At 42.5% G+C, this 20856-nt stretch overlaps 1 protein-coding gene across 1 annotated transcript in view; it reads right to left on the reverse strand.

Moving 5' to 3' along the window:
* The window catches only part of SYNE1 (spectrin repeat containing nuclear envelope protein 1), a 2361447-nt gene that overhangs the window by 665154 nt on the left and 1675437 nt on the right, over positions 1 to 20856 (reverse strand). Inside the window, exon 95 of the mRNA XM_078648775.1 lies at positions 2795 to 2968. Within this exon, the coding sequence (XP_078504901.1) occupies positions 2795 to 2968 (174 nt within the window). The remainder of the gene's footprint in view (positions 1 to 2794; positions 2969 to 20856) is intronic.

Here is a 20856-nt window from a genome sequence, read left to right on the forward strand (position 1 = left end):
GAAGGAATGACTTCAGTGCAAGCCGGATCACCCGCAGCTCCAGAAGATTGATGTGGAACCGGGACTCCGCCAGAGACCAGAGGCCTCTGATCTCCGCCTCTCCCATGTGGCCCCCCAGCCCAGGAGGGACGCATCCGTCACAACTACGTGCTCCGGTTGGGGTAGGGAGAGGGATCTGCCGCTGACCCAATCGCGGTCCGTGAGACACCACAGCAACTGTCTCGCAGTGCCCTCCGAGATCAGGACATGGTGAGACAGGTTGCCCTAATGCTGGGCCCACTGAAACTTCAGGTCCCACTGCAGAGCCTGCATCCGCCACCTGGCACCAGAAGGATGCAAGAGGCCATCAGCCCCAGAAGCCACAGCGTCAACCTGACCGAGACCCGGGATAAAGGCTGAAAGATCGGAATCAGAGCCTAAATATCCCGAACTCGCTGTTCGGGAGGATAAACCCGAAAATGCGCCGAATCCAGAACCGCTCCGATGAAGAGGAGCTTTGGAGAGGGACACAGGTGTGACTTCGGCACATTGATGTAAAATCCCAGCAAGTGCAGGAGGTCGGCCATAGTCTGGAGCTGGCTGACGACCGTCTGGGGCGAGCCCACCTTCAACAACCAGTCGTTTAGATAGGGGAAGACTGACACCCCTAATCTGCGCAGATGAGCTGTGACCACGGCCATCACTTTCGTGAACACCCGTGGGGCGCTGGTAAGGCAAAAGGGGAGAACGGTGAACTGAAAGTGCTTGTGGCCTACCGTGATAATGCCAGTGGGCCGGCAGGACGGGGATGTGGAAATAAGTGTCCTGCAAGTCCAACGCTACCATCTAGTCTCCGGGGTCCAGGGCAGCTAAGACCTGAGCCAAAGTCAGCATCTAGAACTTCTCCTTCCGGAGGAAGCCGCTGAGGTCCTGCAGGTCCAAGTTAGGGCGTAGGCCCCCTTTGCCCTTCTTGGGAACCAGAAAGTAGTGGGAATAGCAACCACACCCTACTTCTGGCCCAGGAACGCTCTTGATGGCCCCCTTGGCCAAGAGGGCCGATACTTCCTCTTGCAGAAGTTGCAAGTGATTCCCCCGACACGTGGTGGTACAATGGTTTCCTTACCTGGAGTGTCTACACCCACTATTATGCCACCCTCCTGCGGGAGGGGGCACAGCCCTAGCCCTGATTGGATAAGTCCCACCATCTTAAAGATGCTGGGCACTGCAAAATTTACTTTACTTTGCCCAAAAGTACCTGAGTAATGGAGTGGCCGCTAAGTTTTCCTGTTGGTTCTACCACCCAAAAGCAGGGGGCTGACATCTGCTGCTAGCAGCAGGCGATGAGATTCCATTACAAAGGCGGCAGGCCTTTGGAGCTTCCCTGTCAAGCCAAGGCTCTCGACCCAGGGGTCTAGAAACATGTCTGGTGGTGGCAGGCTGCCTAAAGCCATTCAGAGAACACACTAGGGTTGGAAGGTTTTCAGGGGGCACATCTAAGGTTCTCCCATTAGTACATGTTTTAATAAATCCAACACTGGCATCAGTGTGGGTTTATTTAGAGGAGTTGCTTGGTACCAAACACTTCTGGGTTCAGTGAAGCCATCATGGTGCTCTGGAACTCGAGTTGTCAAGTATCAAGCCCATATACTCTCTATGGCTTCCCTGGCACTTATACTATTAAGGAATAGACCAACATATTAAGGGGCATATCTGCTCATGCAGATATGTCTACACCTGCGATATAGTGCACCCTGCCTTAAGGTTTGTAAGGCCTGCCAGAGGTGTGACTTACCTATACCTTAGGCAGTGCTGCTGGACATGGCACACAGGCAGTGTGCCATAGAGACATAGTCATTTTTCACGCCCCAAGGCATACAAGCTGCAGTGGTATGACCTTGGTTATGGGTCCCTAGGGGGCCATTTTCAGTCCCAATCCCCTAGGTACCAGAGGTACAATTTACAAGGGACTTACAGGGGGGCCTAAAGTTGAGCCAATTGTGGCATGGGTTTTGGGAAAGAAAACTGGTACTGGGAACCTGATTAGCAGGGACCCAGTACTCTACAGTCAAAGTTGCATCAAAAGCCAGGCAAAAAGCGTTTGTGTGTGGGAGTACTGCAACAGAAAACCACTTCCCTACGCAGGGCCAGTCCAAGCTCCTTTGGTAAATAGTTTTGCCACTGGATGAACACCAACAGCTTATGGGCTCCCAGATGCCATTAGGGCTGGTTGGGGAGTTACACTTACATTATGGTGCCTGTCACGTGCTTTACATGCTGCTGATGCCTCATCCAGTTGCCTGCAACACAGCAGCAGATGACATCTTGAATTTACTACCTCTCATCCAGAGAGCATCTCCTCTGCCTGCTCATCTCTTTTAGTCACATAGGACTTTGTTAGTCGAAGCACCAGGTTCCCAGGCAAGAGAAGTTCCATTACTACATATGAAAAGTTCCTACTCACAGGAGCTTATCAGGCTGAGCAGAAGCATCAATTGATAGGAGTGATAGCAGAGCCAACAGTTCCTCATCGCTTGGAGCCATGCCGTGCCCCCCATCTCACTCCTCACAACAAGTCTTTTAATGTATTTGCCATACCTCCTACAGATGAATGAGCTAGCTCCTCAATTGCCATATTTTGTTGTTTTGATACATGAAAAGTAAAGTACTATTTGGAAATGAATGGTACAAAATATTAAAGAGAGAAAACAATGAAAACAATTGGTAACAGTCACATTCCCTGCCACAACATACGTTTTGCTGACTTTACGTAACAACATCCACTGCAGTGAGGTTGAACACTACAATCATGATTTACCTGGCAGTCCATCAGCTGTGCTTCCATGTCCATTGGTTCCTCGAACACACGCAGGGCATTGGCTAAGGTAGCTTTGGCACTCAACAGCCAGTTATCAAGCTCATCAGCCTCACTTCGATATCGCTGCAGGGCCTGCTCCTGACGCTGCTCTTCAAGTTGTTCATTTAGTTTCTCCTAATGGCAGAAATGCACGTGATGAGTTGTTTTTTGTAGGTGAAAATAGCTTTTTACAATATCTGTGTTAAGCATTTATTGGTGGTTTAGTGACATTAATGAGGAATAAATGTCGGATACCAAAATATACAATGCATGCAATAAAGTATTTGTAATGCTTCTGCTACTGCCAATGCTATTACTTCTTCTAAAAACAATAACAATAATTATATCAGTAATAACAACAATGATAATTTTAGAATAGTACTAATAATAATGAATAATAATAGTAAAGGTTAACGACAATATTATTCTCAGTGTATCAAGTCAAGTGAAAACAGCTTTATGCGGTGACAACAAGGCAAACACCATAAAAGCATACTAACACACATATATCAAAGAGAAAATACATTCTGAATATATTTCAGAGCGTCCAAAAATGCATAATCTTTTCTTTTCCTGATTGATTGTTGTATGTAACAGATTACAGAGCTTATAATTTTCATAGTATCCAAGCTACATAAAAAGTTAAACGCATCCTTGTAATTAAAAGCATATTTTTTTTAAAATAGTGGTTTAAATACAGTTTTTCGGTTATCCATATAAAAAGGGCAAAAGAGAATAAAGTGCAAAGTAGACTGAGAGGTTTTACCATCACATGGGCAAGGGGGCAATGTTCTGTGCCATTTCTCAGTTCTTGGGAAGGCAATTAAATAATGTAAAGTGCTCAACCTTAGCCTGGTCAAATAAAAACGATGCTGGACGTTCTGAACCAAGATAAGATATAACTGAGTACCGCTCATACATGGGTGTTCACAATAAGCTGCTACTGTCTGTTTTTGCTTAATCGTCCTATCCCTATCATGTTCTGTGGCAGTAAGATATCTCGATTTCAAGTCACTTTTACTATATTCTTGTATGCTTGTGGGATCGTTTATGCATATTTCATATTTAATCAAGAGTTTAGAAATGTGACACAACCATGGTATTTTCATACTATGATGTAATGCTAGACAATCTATGATTAGGTCCTTAGAAAATGTTGTTTCTTCCTTTGTCCATAAGCCATGCCAAAGTGTAAGGGCAGCTATATTGAGAGTATCACTTAGATTTGGGACAGACAATTCTTTGTGAACGATCGTGTTTGCCGATGCACTAGGGACTGCCAACAGTGTTTTTAGAAACTTTTTTTCATTAGTTTGAAGGATTGTTGTATTTGCTATCCCCCATATGGCAGCTCCATAATTGAATGAATGAATGAATGAATGAATGAATGAATGAACACGCATTTATATAGCGCATGGCTACCCGAGGGCATCCCAGCCATTAATGACACCTAATCATTCTTCACTGATCACGGGAAAAGAAAGGTCTTCAACAGTTTCCTGAAATGGAGATAATTAGGTTCAAGACGGATAGAATCTGGGAGCTGGTTCCAGAATTTTGCGGCATGAAAAGAAAAACGTCGGCCACCCATCCGAGCCCGTTTAATTCTAGGGACTGTCAGAAGCTTTTTGTGGTTAGATCTGAGAGTCCGGGGGGCCTGATATAGTTGCAGCAGAGGCTGAATCAAAGCAGGTCCATTAACAGTGATGGACTTATGAACAGTACACATGGCCTTAAACCAGATCCTTTGCTGCACTGGCAGCCAGTGTAACTGACAGAGTGCTGACTTAACAGAATTCCGCTTTGGTACGTTCATTAGAAGTCGGGCAGCACAGTTCTGAACAATCTGCAAAGTTTTAATGGTTCCATGAGGAGCGCCCAGGTAGACCGCGTTGGCATAATCTAGCCTCGATAAAATGAGGGCTTGAACCAACAGACGTCTAGCTTCAAAAGGAAGGAGAGGAAGAATCTTCCTTATTGATCTAATCAAACCGTAACAGGTGGCAGCAACCTTACGTGATTGTACTGAGAAACTAAGGTTAGGATCTAGCCATACGCCTAGACTCTTAATTTGTTTCTTAGGAGCAGGCGGAGGGCCAAGGCAATTAGGCCACCAGGGATCTAGATTCATGGGGGCCATGTGTCCAAGCATCAAGATTTCTGTCTTAGAGCCATTAAATTTAAGGGAAGACTATTTCATCCACTCGGATACTTTGCTCAGACAGGATGTATGATTCTTGTCACAAGTAGCATGTCGGCTAAGGGATACCACCAGCTGAGTGTCATCAGCGTAGGTGACCAACTGGACCCCCCAGGGAAGCACCACGTCTGCCAGGGGCCTCATATAGATGTTAAACATGGTCGGACTTAATGAGGATCCCTGGGGTACACCATACTGCAGAGGAATCTGTTTCGAAAGAACATCCTCTTCAAACACCGCGAAAGATCTGCTGTAACACACTGTAACTGCTGTAACACACTTGCTTCTATACAAGTTTAAAATTTCTCGTAGGGGTTTATTCCCAAGTTTTGCTGCAAACCTAAGAATTCCCTCAGTCGTTTTTAAAAATTTCATTTGGCATAATTCAATATGCGAATTCCATGTGCCGGTATTACAAAATAACAAACCTAAATATGAAAAGGTCGGGGCTCTACTTATGGGGACCACACCCACATGGTGCTGTCTACACTTTTGTTTCTTTCCCCCACATGACATTACAAATGTTTTTTTTAAGTTCAGCTGTAAATCTATATTATAAATAGTAACAACAAAAGAGTGTTCAGATTCGTCAGAAGGACGGGTTTCAGAGCACAGAGAAAAGGAGATAGAGACACCTTCTTGGTGTTTATAGAAAGCCCTCACTCACCGACCTGGTCGGTGACATGCTTCATCATCGGGCCCCACTGGGAGTGGCCGAATGCCACCCCAGTGTGCTGCAACGCCAGAATTACTGCGGAGCGGGTAATGTGAAGTTGTGAGTGACTAAGTGGTTGTGTGAATAACTAGACAAAGTGTACGTGGTGGAATTAATAATGCCTTAAATGTATCAAAAATTCTTTATTATCTGAAAAAAGAGTGCACATTCTGGTAGGTACTCGCAGTTATGGAGACCACACAAAAATTAAAATGCACTTGACAGGTGTGCATCTACCCTCGGTAACCGGGTCTGATCCACGAGACCCGGTTACCGAGGGTAGATGCAGGTACCGAGCGGGTGCTAGATGCCGAGGGCGGTGTGCCAATTGCATCACCACCCCCCTCCCGAGGTCTATGGTGTGCAAGCTTCACACCTGTCAAGTGCATTTTAATTTTTGTGTGCTCTCCATAACTGCGAGTACCTACCAGAATTTGCACTCTTTTACAATATTTTTAATTTTTCACTTTCACGTCCCCTGGTAGGGTGGGCCTTAGCGCGTCCACACAGCCGGGGTATATCACACCTTAGGTCCTGACGAATGCCAGGTTAATTGATACCGACATTGGCAGAAACATGTTGACCGTAAAGCTAGAGGAAACTAGCCATCTAATTTATCTGGCTTAGTTCTCCCACACATATTTTAATATGTCTTATTGATCAGATAATAAAGAATTTTTGATACATTTAAGGCATTTTTAATTCCACCACATACACTTTGTCTAGTTATTCACACAACCACTTAGTCACTCACAACTTCACATTACCCGCTCCGCAGTAATTCTGGCGTTGCAGCACACTGGGGTGGCATTCTGCCACTCCCAGTGGGGCCCGACGATGAAGCATGTCACCGACCAGGTCGGTGAGTGAGGGCTTTCTATAAACACCAAGAAGGTGTCTCTATCTCCTTTTCTCTGTGCTTTGAAACCCGTCCTTCTGACGAATCTGAACACTCTTTTGTTGTTACTATTTATGATTAGTAGGGAATAAGGGTGTTCCATCCTCCCTACCTCTCTCCTTGTTGATACGTAAATCTATATTAGTCATGTATTGGGAGAATTGTTCTATTAGACATTGTAGGCCGTTTGCATTTCTGGACATTAGAACTGCATCATCTGCATATAATAACAAAGGGGTGGGGTGTATTCCGACTTTTGGGGCATCTACAGCCAATTCTTGTAAAAAATGATCCACATTGTTTATGTATAAGGAAAATAAAAGGGGGGCCAATACACATCCCTGTCTAATGCCACGCTTTACTACAAAGTCAAGCGCGCATTCCCCAGATTTTCCGTACCTTACCCTTGAGGTTAAATGGGTGTAAATTTGCGTTAAAAAAGGATTATTTCTAGGGGAGCACCAAGTCCTCTTAAAATTTGCCATCATTTTTGATGATTGACTAAATTGAAGGCACTAGTCAAATCTACGAAGCATAAGTGGAGAGTACCTTCCTTGGCTAGCGTATACTTCCCGATTAACAAGTCTAAGTGTAAGCATTGCTCCACCGTCCCAATACCCCTTCTGAAGCCATGCTGTGCCACTGTTAAGATGTCATTTTCACTGGCCCAGTCTTCTAACCTTTCTAGCATAATTCGGCACATGATCTTAGAAGAGGAATCGAGAAGGGATATTGGGCGGTAGCAATTTGCCTTTTTCCTGTACCTTTTTTTAAATATAGGTACGATTATACTTTCAACCCATGTAATTGGCAAGGCTCCTCCCAAGGCTGCATTAAAAACTGTCACTAATATCGGTGTCCAGAAGTCTAGGTCATACTTAAAAACATCTATGGGCACAACGTCTGGACCAGCTGCTTTCCCACTTGCACTTTACTGGAGTGCAAGTTCCACTTCCTCTGGTGTAACTGACGGTGTTTTAACTGAATTTACCCTAATGCATTTATTATTTTTCCAGTTTATAATGTTTATGTCACCTTGATTAAAAATACTCTTAAAATGTGACACCCAATCTTCTGGTGGTACCACGGTATCAATCCTTACTGTGTTATTATCTTTAAAATATGGATGGTTAACTATCTTCCAGAAGAGAGTTGAGTCTTTCAGCGCTGCTGCCCGGTTTAGGCTTTCCCAAGCCTCATCATGGATCTCCCTTTTTCCTATTTCCAGTGTCTTTTTATACTCTCTCCTGGCGGGACTTATTTTTGTGGGTCTCTAGGTTTTTGTTTGAGCGCAAATTTCAGTTTCCCATTTGTTCTTGTGCACTCATGGTTAAACCATCTTTGTATTGGACTATGTGGTTTTTCCCTACTTTTAGACTTTAAATCACCTGCAATTACTTCAGTGTTGTTAGAGAAGGCATTCATAACCGCAGTATGTATAGATGAACCATCCAAATAAATTTCTAGGTCTTTTGGTATTTTCCCTTTAAGGGTTTCCATAAATGTGGAGGGGTTAACACCTGTCCATTTTATAGAAACACCGTTATTACCTTGGGTGTCAATATCAGCGTCTCCATCCTTACCCCACTGTTCAGTTGACAAATGTATCTCTAAAATCAAACTTATGGAATGATGGTCACTGAACAAACTAATATTTATCAAAACTTCCTTGGCCATTTTATTGCCATTAGATGATATTATAATGTGTTCTGTTTGAGGATGACCTCGTTCCCACGAAGGTATGCAGGTTTTCTTCACCCTCTGAGTTAATTGGCTCTAAGATTGATAAATCATATTTGTGTATTACATTATTAATGGCTTCCCCATATCTGTCATGTTTAAAGTGTACGATCTTTTTGCCAGAGTGGTCACAATACCCACATACCTCACCAGCTTCGATATCACATGTAACACAGTTAAAATCCCCAGCCCAGATTAAAACATAAAACCCTACAATTCCCTTCATGAAACAATCTAAATCCCTTTCTAGTGAATCGATTACAGCTCTCCTTGAATTGTCAAAAACATTGGTATAGAAATTTATAATAACAAAAATATTATTTTCATTAGAAGTTAATTTTAATAACTGATAATATTGTGATTCAATATAAATCTTCCCTACGGTCAGGGGGGAGGCAACTGGAATTAAAGTTGCCACGCCTCCCTTCGCCCATCCCTCTCTAGATGGTATTGCACTTGTACAAATGCTTTGATACCCGTTTATACAAAGTGTTTCAGTGCACCAGGTTTCTTGTAATAAAACAACCCCCAATTTGGATCATTTCTGGATGGGGAGCCGGTTGAGTTCTCCAAGGTGAGAGGAGATGTGGGTGTGGCGAGGGAGGTGGAGGATGAGTCTGGCAGTGGCGTTCTGAATAGACTGGAGAATTTGCGTGAGGTTGGTTGGGATTCTGACACTGAGTGCGTTGCCGTACCAGCTTGCTCGTGATCAGGGTTTGAGTGACTGTATGTCTGGTGGGTTGGTGTAGCCACTTGAAGATCTTACGTAGCATCATAGCATTCTTAGGATTAGGAATCAAGAGAGGGTTACGGCATTCATCTGAGGTGCCATGGTGACTTTGGTGTCCAGAAAGAGTCCAAGGTTTCTGGCTTCTTCTGATGGGATAGGCATGGGTCCTAGTTCAACTGGCAACTGGAGGAGTACCAGGGTGAGCTGTTGTTTCTGAAGATCAGTACTTCAGTTTTGTCTGTGCTGAGCGTCATGCCATTCTTTTTCATCCAGGCCACGCTAGTCATGACGTTTATGAAGTTGTTTCTGGTGGTGTTGGCTTTGTCGGTCAGGTATAGCATGAGCTGTGTGTCGATGGCATAGGGTATTATGTCGAATCTGTGGGCTCTGATGATGTCTGCAAGGGGTGCCATGTAGATGTTGAAGATGATTGGGCTGATGGATGATCCTTGTGGGACTCTGCAGATGGATTTCTGAGGTGTATGGTGGGAGTCTGACTCTCTGTGTTGAGCTGATCGTGGATCTTCCTAAGATGTAGATATGGTGGGGGCATGGGTCTTTTGGGGCTCCTGAAAGGATGGACTTCATGACTGCTGCAATGTCCTCACTAGTGAGTAGTGTCCAGTCAGGTAGGTAATAGTCATCGCTTTTGGTGGTGGATAGTTGGTTGACGATGTCTTCCGGGTTGGGGTAGGAGATGAAGTTGCTGTTAACCTTTGTGATTTTGTTGTGGAAGTAGTTGGAGAGGTTGCTGCAGAGTTTTTGCAGATGCGTGACAGTGGCAAAAACATTGATAATTAGATATCTTTGGATATTTAACATGAGTGCCTATACAGGCTGCATGCAGTACTAGGAATCTATGGAAACTGAGGAACCTATTTCTTTTATTAAACTTCTACAACCAAAGGCCTTTTGGTGAACTGATGTCCATGCTAAAAAGTGATGCTATCAAAGCAACAATCACTTTGTGACAACACAAAAAGAAGGTCTGAGAACGCAGGATATTACCTACAGAATAACCCATCCTCGTAAAATGTGGCATCTAAATTAGAACCCTATAAACTATATTAATTTAATTCTAGTCTCAACAATTAGGTAATGCATATTGGACTTTGCAACTAAAACATGGTAGCTGAGACAGAGGTAGACAATAGGGCAGGCCCTGTTATTTAGGCAAGTTTAAACTTCATTAGATTTTCATATTGGGTCACTGCAGGGTGGCAAACTGGAATTCACTATCAGCCCTATAATAGAGTGAACACTGTTGGCAAGATTTGTTTGCCAGACAGACGGTGGAAGTGATAAGATTCCACCAATTTTGTAGCGCTGGGCCAGTTTGGTGCAATCCTTCAATCCCAGTGAGATAACCAGTAACTAGGGCACCTTATTGGAAACACAATATACTTTGCACCTCAGGTAAACACAGTGATAAAGAGGGCTATATATTCGCCTTAGCGAGCTAGGTGAAGATCTACAAATGCTGCAATCACCCAGATCTCTTTTTTTAATGCAATGTTTATTATTTCCACTGGTATACTGCTTCATGAACAAAACACAGTTTACACCTGATATGATCACTTTCAACAAATTAGCAATCGCTCGGATCTCTACCTGGAACTTGTCACATCTTTCATCCACTCAAGAATGGCTTTTTGAAACATCCTACAAATTGGTGTTCCAAAGATACGCTCTGACTTTGCAGAGGATACCCAATATGGAGATTAAAAGGTGCAAACAGCCTTTTCTTGAGGCAGTCAGATGTTATTGGGTATCACTGCGTGGCACACAAACGATTATGAATGATGTCTCAATAGCACAATATTCCTTCATTCCAAACTGGAAAGTCAAAAGGCTCTTTTTAGACATTTGTCTTCCTTGGGGCAGGAATAAATGCTCACTCCAAATAGCAATGGAACCTTGAGACTCAGATTAAATACGATAGGACAGATTAACAAGAATAACTTCAACATGTAACTAGGAAGTTGGCTTTGTATACGGTATACCACTAGGTGGTCAAACCGTGCAAAGAGTTCAGGGATTCCCCAGAAGTGTACGGGGCTCAATGCAAACCCAAACTGCTCTATCTGTGGTAGTGTGGATGGGCATCTCTAGGCCTCACACACAGGAGTGTAAGACATTTGTTGTGCACACAATGACCAATAAATAGCGCACGACTCATAAAGGAGATCCACACCAATTTTATAAAAATTTGTGTTGCTCAAGATTTATTTTAAGACCAAGATTTTCACATAAAGGTAAGTATGTTTTTAAATAGAATTTCTTTTCTGTTTTAAAAGTGGACTCTGCAATTTTCAGTCTTTGCAATGATAACCTATAGAGAAAAATAAATCATGCAGTTTTGCAGGTAAGTAGCCAACTTACAGTTCCACTCTCCGGGTTTCAGAGTCAGCAGAGGGAAAGGTTGAGGTAAGCACAGACACAGCACCACCAGCGGCACAGGGGCGGCTGGGTGCAGAGATCAAAGTTGAAGAAAAGGGCCAATGTTACCCAATGGAGATTGGGAGTGCTTGAAGACATGCTGCTTGCAGGTAAGTAAAGCAGCTGCTGAGGTCAAGATTTGTAGTGTAGTTCCTATCTTCCCAATAGGCTCTGCGCATTGGAATAGTACCTACAGCAGTAAAGGCCTAGGCCAGACGTTAACTAGGTCTACTACTGTCGATGCTAGACTTAATTTTTGGGTTTGCCAGCTAAGCTCAGAGTTCGCTAGAAACTTTCTCGAATGTTCAAGGAAGAATTAACTCCCCTGATTAGACAAGAAGGGATTTAGTTTCTGACAACCATAGAACATGACAACTTTGCTCTCCCCTAATCAAGAGTCAATCTCAAGAGTCGTGTGAGCACAAGGCAATTATTTTACTCAGTCAGTACGTGCATTCTTAGTCTCATCAGAATGTAGAGAAAAGGAAGAGACGGGCGTGTTCAATAAAAGATGTTATTTATTGATCAGTCTCTTTTCTCGTACAAGAGAAATGGATCGATATTATTGCAATACTTATAGTTAAGTAAAGTGCATACGTTAAAAGCAATAGTACAAAATAATACTGTAAAAACATTGATATGGTTTCTGAGCCATATGATGTTTAAAATGATTAAAATATATTTACATACACATATACATTTGACTAAACGCACTCAACTGGTGTTTCTAAATACGCCTACCCCGTGTACCTGACCTAAGTCTAATGCGTGGGCGGGAATAGAAAGTTACAGTTTAAGTTAAGTTTGTTTTTGCCAAGTGAATAACTAAAGAATTCTCTAGGAGGGGTTATTCAGTTCTGTACCTGGAATTTAGGATGAATGAGGAATGGTATCTCTTTCTCTGCTCTCGATATTCCAGGCTGCCTGCGAGGGCTACCCGGAAGCGCCGGTGCTGGGTCTCTCGGTTTGAGATAGCAGCGCGTCTCTCAGCGCGTCAGGAAGGCGGGGCTGCTGCCTGCGGGGTCTGCTTCTGCTCTCGGCTTCGGCAAGTAAGGCTGCTCCGTCTTGTCACCACGCGTGTGTGTTGCATAGGGCAAGATCGGCAATATTTATACCTTAAAGGTGCCGGGATTGACGTAAGGATGGACATAGGTACGTCAATAAAGATGTCATACGACTTGCTCGTTAGCACATTCTTTACTAAAGTTCTCTGTGAAATCAAAACAATGGCCGCACGGATTATCCAGGTTGTCATAGGTTTGATTTGTTATGAGAACGTCGTATGCCTTATCAGGGGCTGGAGGAATATCGCTTGTCTAATTAGATCTCAAGCGTTATGACCTAATCAGATAACACGTTCCTGTGCCGTAGTGTGACTGCGTCAGATAACGGTATCTGCATCATGGGGGATTTCTTGCCTCATGGGCTGACTGTTAGTTAACTAGCTAGGTAGTTTAACCAGAATAGGGTCAGGAATAGGGGGATCGATTCAGAACCTATAGAAATACACAACACCCACTCCACGCTAACTATGGTCATATCTACTAATCTATGCATAGTATAACATAGTACAACATACTATAGAGTATAGTGTATACCTTACCACCCCAAAATACATAAACGCATTTTGAAATTTTCAAATATACTGAAAAATTGCAGTCATATATATCGTATGCACTTAAGCTATGAATCAAATGCAAAAGTAAACACGCATTGTTATGCATTATTGTTTGTTGGTATATGAGAAATACACATGAAATGGCTCTTAATATGGCTATACAGAAAAAAGGTCGAAACCATTTCATCACATAAAATATATTGTGAACATACCAGTGGGCAGCTAAAGTCTATATAAAGTCTATAAAGAATCTAAAAAAATAGAAATCTTAGTTCTCTAGGAATAGTTTCTTACTTTAAGCAGAAGATCAGTGTCCCGGGAAAAAATATATAGAAAAATATTTTAGGGGCTTGCTGGAAAAGTTGCTGTCCGTGAACTGGATTGTAATTGTTCATGTGACTTTATTTTTAAAGTTGACGGCCGAATTCAGGGAACGCCGCGTGCGAGTTTACTCAAAAGTCTCTATTTCTGTTCCGGAGAGAACATCATATCATTCAGGCTTTCGAAAAAACTGTCAACAGCTTCATGGGAAAGTTCCACTAAGTCGGAAATAGGGGTAACCATGCATTCATGCGCATGATTGTCTGCATTGACATTCTGATTTGCATTGCTGACAGAAGGTCGTACCTGTTCGATGCTGCTTTCATCTTGAACTTCACTACTCTTCAATCGCAGTGGTGAAGATTCCAGGAATGCCGTCATCAGAATTGGCAGCCTTTGAGGGCAGCACAGTGCGTGAACCTTGGTAGGAACCAACAGTGTATCTGCATCCACTGGCGCATCCGATTGTAGCGTCAGACAGGTGTCTAACACGCATTCTTCTCCGCATAGCAGACACCTTAGTACAGGTAAAACACACCTTTGCCACATTGGTCGAAATGATAGAAACCAAGTCATGTTTAGGTCTCTAAGCCGGGAGAGTCCCAGGATTTTTGATATCCGGTCCCGGTATCCAATGGCTAGGATCGTATCTTCCATTGTCGTGAGATTTTGTTCTGTGACATGGGTTGCCATAACGAAAAATAAGGACCAGGAATAGGATTCCTGCAATTAGTCCTAGGATCAGGGGAAGTCCGCCAAAAATCGAATGGACGAAGTCTGGAAAAATACCCAGTATGGCTTTGAATGGTGTTAATGCCATCGAAAATACTGTCTTAAATACCTTTGAGACCCCTGTGGTATCAGAAATATTTAAGATTTCGCTCAGGATTTCCGCGAAATGTACGGGGGAATTAGTTGATAATAATGTATGTATCTCTGCAGTCGTCCTTGCGACTTGTAGATCATACGTTTCTTTAGATGACGTGAGCCTTGTAGGCGTCTGAAGAAGCACTGTTTTCATTCTGCTTAAAGTATCTATTCGAATAGAAGTAATTTTCAAACCGGGCCATGCCCTTGCCTCCCTGTCTGGAAAGGAGCTGGGGAACAAAGAACGTCCACAGCACTTGACCTTCGCCGTCGTAGTGACGAGATAAGGAGTCCCGGGCATAAGACTACAGCATCTGCGGTCTACAATAAGAATGTAACTCCCATTATAGAGTCTTTGAAAGAATGGTTCTATTTCAGTTGCAGGTGCGCCTTGCTGGTGACATGAAAGGTTGTATGAATTCCCTTCACAGGCTCCGTGCAAACTAATTCCGTTACACAGAAGCGTGCCGCTTAGTGACATAGCACAATTGTTGCCACTAAGAAACACTTTCTGTCCTTTGTTACTGACACATGCATGTGAATAGGGCTGGTTCCAAGTTGTTTTAAGGTACCCCTTTCCCAATTTCTCGTACATGCCAGCCTGTATATATTTTTGGCAGTATTGAAACCTGAAGGTTGAGATTGGAATATTTATGATTCCGTGGATTATCCATTCACTGACAGGTCGTTCTGACATTGTCATTGGTAATCTTTCTAGTTTTTCAATGCTCAAGATTGTATAATCAGCACCCTTCTGCGCCATACCGATTTGTCTATCAGTAAGGTTAAAGATTTGGAATAGTGACGTTGTGTTGATTAAACGCCAAGGCACATAGCCTGAACGCAGATTTTGTAACGTCCAGCCAAGCTGTACAATAGAACGCAATTGTGACTGACCATGTTGTAATAATAGTAAGTCTTGCGATAATATATCGATTGCTGAAGACACAATGCTGTCCAATGAAAATATTCTGGAGGACAGAGTCATTAACCCATTGTCCACTACAGAAAGTGATTTTTCCAAATTAATACGGTCAATTTCCCGTATTCTTTCTGCTGTCTCAATTTGAGTAACCTTCCAGGCCTCATTGTATGCTGCATATACAGAGGCTGCTATGAAACGCTTATGACGCTGTTTGCGTGGTCCCAGTATGAAATCACGCAAGTCAGCACCATCAGTAAGTAAAGTTAGGTGTTGCTTAATTTCAGGCAGTGTGGAAGTTTGTAGCCATTGAAGGCATAATTTGCCCACACTGTAGGTTGTTATTATCCCTGGGTGATGTCTTTGGGGATATCTAGGGTCTGGCCTGGTCATTTTGAAACCCTGTGTTTTATTCAGGAATCTATCTTGACAGTTATTTGTATCTGTGGGCCAGATCAACCATTGTTTCCAATCAGGATGTGTTCTGTTTTGGTTAAGTATATGGTTTATGTCTATTTCTTCATCTGTATCAGAGTTATTGCTAAACATTGTTGGCTTTGGAATAGACAGGTTATTTAAATCTTTGATTTTTGCTAGGCCAAGACAGGTGGTTTGTTGGACGGTGTCATTTAAAAATATCATTTGTTCTGGGATCATGCAGGCTCTAAACAAAGCTTCTAAACCCTGTACTTGCCATTCTTTTGTGCCCCAAACACTTTTCAAATCAACATTTTTGTCCCAATAATCGAATCCAAAAGTATTCATTTTTTCAAAGAATGAATCAGAATAAATCAATTTTGTGTTGGTTATCATGGTTTTCATCCCTGTCTTGTTTGACAATTTGTAATAAAATGTTTCAGCATTAGTTATGTTAAAACCTGAAAAATATGAATATTTGTCATATACGGTTCTAGAGCTCCCTTTTGGAGGTGTAGCACAATGTTCCCATTGATTATAACTTAAAACATTTCTAGGTTGTGCAGATTTATGCAAGAAATGGTTACCATAGTGGTTATAGCAATACATACTATCATAATTTGTAGAACCCTGCAAATAATCATGTTTTGTAAATTTAGCAGACATTACTAAGTCAGACATCATATTGTTAATACTTTCAAAGTCCCAATCATCAGCAAATGAGTTTGGTTTTGCAAAGTCACTCAAAGAGATCTTGATTTGGTGTGGATATTTCAGGATCTCGACCGGACCATAAATTTCATAGTCAGTGTTGTCCCAGGCTACCCCACCAGGTATTGGATTTGCTGTGAAGTTGGCTGAAGAAAGTTCTGAAGAAAGTTCTCGTTTCTCGACGTGTGAAGATGTGTGTGGTTTGAGGACCAAGTTGATGTTCTGACTTGCTGTGTCCATTTTAGCATATTTTCCCTCAATGAAGCGTCCCAAGGTAAATACCATGATGAGCCAAAGTATGAGGATAAATGCACCAAAACCCACCCAAAATTCAATCCATGGAGAAATCAGATATGTTTCTTTTAGTTGTTTCAAAAGTTCCTTTGCTTTGTCTTTAAAGGATTTTGGTGATGGCTGTGTCTTTTGTTCACTGAAGCCGTTAGAGGAATCATCGAAGTTGATGAAGTAACCAGATGCAGTTCTATCAATTGTTCCAATTGTTTCATGATTATTGTACCTTGCATTTTCACTTGGTACTTCAGTATAGATTGGTGTGTCTCTGCTAAATGTTTTTATTTGGGTTTTCAGAGGTCTTAGTTCTATTGCATTGTTGCATAGTCCTTGTTGTTCTTCTGTAGGCGTTTCGAATGTGATGAGCCTTTTTGATAGAACCTCTGTACTGGTAGCAAACCTTGGTGTTCTGCTACTTATTGGGAGTCCACTTGGCCTACTGTTTGTTATCGGCCACATGTTGTGGTTTTACCAGGTCGATGGATACAACTCGGTTCTCCTTTTTTCCAGCAAGTGGCGGTAGTACAACTGATCTTGTCCCGTTGACAGACAAGACAGGAACTGCTTTTCTGTAAGAAGGCCCAAATTCCTTCTTTACCGCGATCTTTTCCCTGACTAGATCCCCGACTTTTGGAATCCAGACAGGTCTTGCTGGGACAGGTGGTGAATCTTCAGTGGTTGTTGGCTGTTGTTTCAACTGTATGTTGCTCAGGTCTTTTCTTGTTTTGTTTAAGTCCTGCAAAATAGCCAAACGGTCTTTGACATCAAAGGTTTTTTCTGTTACCACTGAAGTCTGACTATCAAGGTCAGAGATCAACATCCTAGTTCCGAATAATAATTCGTACGGACTGAATCCCTTCAGAGAATTTCTTGGCAAGTTATTTAGACTACGTTGGACACTTATTAGATGTTTGACCCACCCAGCTCCCGAACCTAATATCCTTTCTATTATAGATTGCTTTCTGTCTTGGTTTTTTCTTTACACCATCCCATACCCTCAGGAAGGAAGTGAGAAGATTCCCGCTGGGCTGTGCTCATTTGGCCATTCTTTCCCCCCCCAGGCTGGATTGCCTGAGAAAAAAGAAAAAAATGGTCGAACGTAGCATGCTCTTAGCGTATATGCCATTTAGACTCGCAAATCTTGTATAACAGTCCGGACGTCAGCCGAGTGCTGTGGATCTACATTATAAGTGGAACTAGCCTGTGTATGTTAATCGCAAGCCATTCTTTTTGCTGGTAATATTATCTGCCTTGATACGACGAGGTATTAAACTGCTTCTCTCCCCACTGCGATCTCTGTTACAGTTTGGGCAGTTTTTTACAAACATGGTGTAGTGCAGGCTCATGCCTGGCCACCAGTACCGTGATTGTAATTCTTCCAGAGAATCTTTTAATTTAAGGTGTCTGTGACCCTCGCCCATGTGTGCGTCTGCGATTAACAAGTTTCTCCTGTCCATGTTTGGAATCACTCTATCCCCCACTCCAGGGATTCGAGCAAAAGGGACGGAGTTTGCATCGATTATGTATGTATAATTGAGTGGATAGTTGATCGGTAACGCTGAGCAGTCGCCTTTTGATGACGTTTTCACCGCCAGCAATGTTTCGCCGTCAATGTATTTTAATGTACGCTTTTTTCGATCTACGGGAGCCGATTTAGTGGCTGCCGCTGCGGCTGTCTCAGCCAATGAATTCCCCACAACGTGAACGCCGTCACGTTGATGACTCAGTGAGTGAGTCACGTGAGTCTTTGGTAGTTCTTTCTTCAAAAGAGCTACTTGTTCCCAGAGAAGTCTCTGCTTTATTGGTGCACCTGTGTCATCTTTGTAACCGTTCTGAATCCATGTCTGCAAATCCTTGTTATATGCTTTGACGCAGAAATATGAATCTGACACTATAAGTGTCGGGAATTCGCGATCCGCATTATCTAGCGCCATTTTCAAAGCTAATATTTCAGTTTGTAGTTCTGAATTAGTTTCTACTGAGTGTGATTTTGTTAATAGAGGTCTTAGTTTACCTCCGTGCCACACTTCTTTTGTAATCTCACATGTGGGATTGTATGCATGTTCTCCCCAAACGGAGGGTTGAGCATGTCCGTCTGTATAGATTACACAGGCGTAATGTCTTAGAGGCAGAATGTCGATTGGCAGAGGATACGTTTTTTCATATTTTAGATTTTTTAATTCTTCTAGTTCTGGATCAAAGAAGTAGTATACTTTGTCCGTTGTGATTGAATTTACCCATTGCAACCAATCTGGATCCAATGTTGTTGTTGGTAAATTACACGGTGTTGTTAATGCCTCGAAGGCTGATTCAGCTGTTCTGACTGTGATATGTCTACCATCAGCTATGTCTTTTTCTCTAGCTATTGCGGTTTGAACTGCTTGAACCATTTTTCCTTTGTTGCTGAATCTCTGTTCAGCCTTTGTGTACAAATGTGATTTGAATGCAATTGGTACCTTATCTCCCTCATTAGAGGTTAGGTATGTGAATCCGCATCTCCCTGGGATGACTCGGATCACAAGGTTGCGTGTATTATCACGGGTTTCTAATTTTGTTTTAATTAGCATGTCTGTTTGTAAGGATCTCAAAATTTCTGTGTGTGTTTGAGTCCAACTGGATCTTTTAAAGTCTGGTTTAATTAGATCGTAAAGGGGCTTGACCCTTTCTGCGTAATTAGCAATGTAAGTTCTTCCGAAATTTAGGAAGCCTAGAATTGACTGTAGGTTTTTTAGTGTTTTAGGAGCTTGGATTACGGCACATTTCTCTAGGAAATTGTCTGCCAGGCTTTTGCCTTCACTTGATAACTCATATCCTAAGAATAGGACCGTCAGATGGGCAATTCTGGACTTTTTGAAGTTGAATTTGTAACCCTCTGCAGCGAAACCAAGTATTATGGTGTTCACTCTTTTCAAGTGAGTTTCCAAGTCATCATCTGTTAAGTAAATGTCATCGACATAAGATAATGCTTCATCATCATATTGTTGTAGTAATTCTGTTACTCTCGCTGAGCATACCCCCGGGCTATTCTTGTACCCCTGGGCTAACCGACAGAATTGTTTTTGAGTGCCATTTACTGAGAATGCAGTTAAATATCTGCTCTCTGGTGCTATGTTTTGACAAAAGAATCCGTTGGAGATGTCCAAGGTTGTTTTGTATTTTTTGCGCACTATGTTATTCATTAGTGCAGCACTGTGTGAGTTTTGCACTGCAAAAGTTTTGCAACATGTGTTAAGGTGTCGGTAATCCAAAACTAGACGGTACGAATTGTCTGGTTTGGAGACCGGAAACAAAGGATTGTTCATTTGTGAGGTGCAAGTTTCAATCACCCCTTGGTATTCTAGCTGATCTAGTATTTCATTTACTTGTTTTTTAGCTTCTTGCTTAATTGGGTACTGCCTTTGTGCAGTTGGTTGTGATTTTAACTGGACTTTGTGAGGAGGAGAATCCTCATCCCATCCTACATGATTTTTGTATAAAGCAGGTGCTAAGGCCACTGCCCACTTTCTAGCAAGTGTGTATTTTTTATGAATCGGTATTTGATTCGAGAAGGCAGGCATAATTACTTCTTCGCCATGAGGGCACTCCCTGACAAACTCTGGTGGCCAGTCTTTTTCAGCTAGAAGGATGTCATAGCCTTTGGATAGGTTATCCCAAAATAGTCCCCTTATTTTCCTAGTCTTATCTCCCTCTATACGTAATGTTATCTCGTATATTTTGTGGGGCTTGCTAACTTTGGTATCTGCAGTTTCCACTTGAAGGTATTCATTCGTGTCCACTGTCTCCAGATGATTCATAAGGACTTTGCGAGCTATGCTCACCTCTGCTGCGCTGTCTAGCATTGTCTGAGCCCACTCTCCGTTTTTCAATTGTGTCCTCAGTATTCTCGGCATTGTTAACTACCTTGATACTGGCTACCTTCTTTTTTGGAAATAGTGATTTCTTTTTCAGTTGAGCAGGTTCCTTGTCTTTGGACTTGGCGTGCTCTTCTGATCGTCCTCTTCTTTCCGATTTCTGCGAGGAATTCTGAAAAGATTGAGAGGGACGTGTATCAATGTCTTGATATCTATCAGGTTTTTTAATATTATCCCTATTTCTAAGGTTATATCTATTCCCAGAGGGTTCACTCTGAGGTGACCTTTGTCTCGGGTTTGGAG

This window comes from Lissotriton helveticus, chromosome 6 (genome assembly GCF_964261635.1).
Source record: "Lissotriton helveticus chromosome 6, aLisHel1.1, whole genome shotgun sequence".
Lineage (NCBI taxonomy): Eukaryota > Metazoa > Chordata > Amphibia > Caudata > Salamandridae > Lissotriton > Lissotriton helveticus.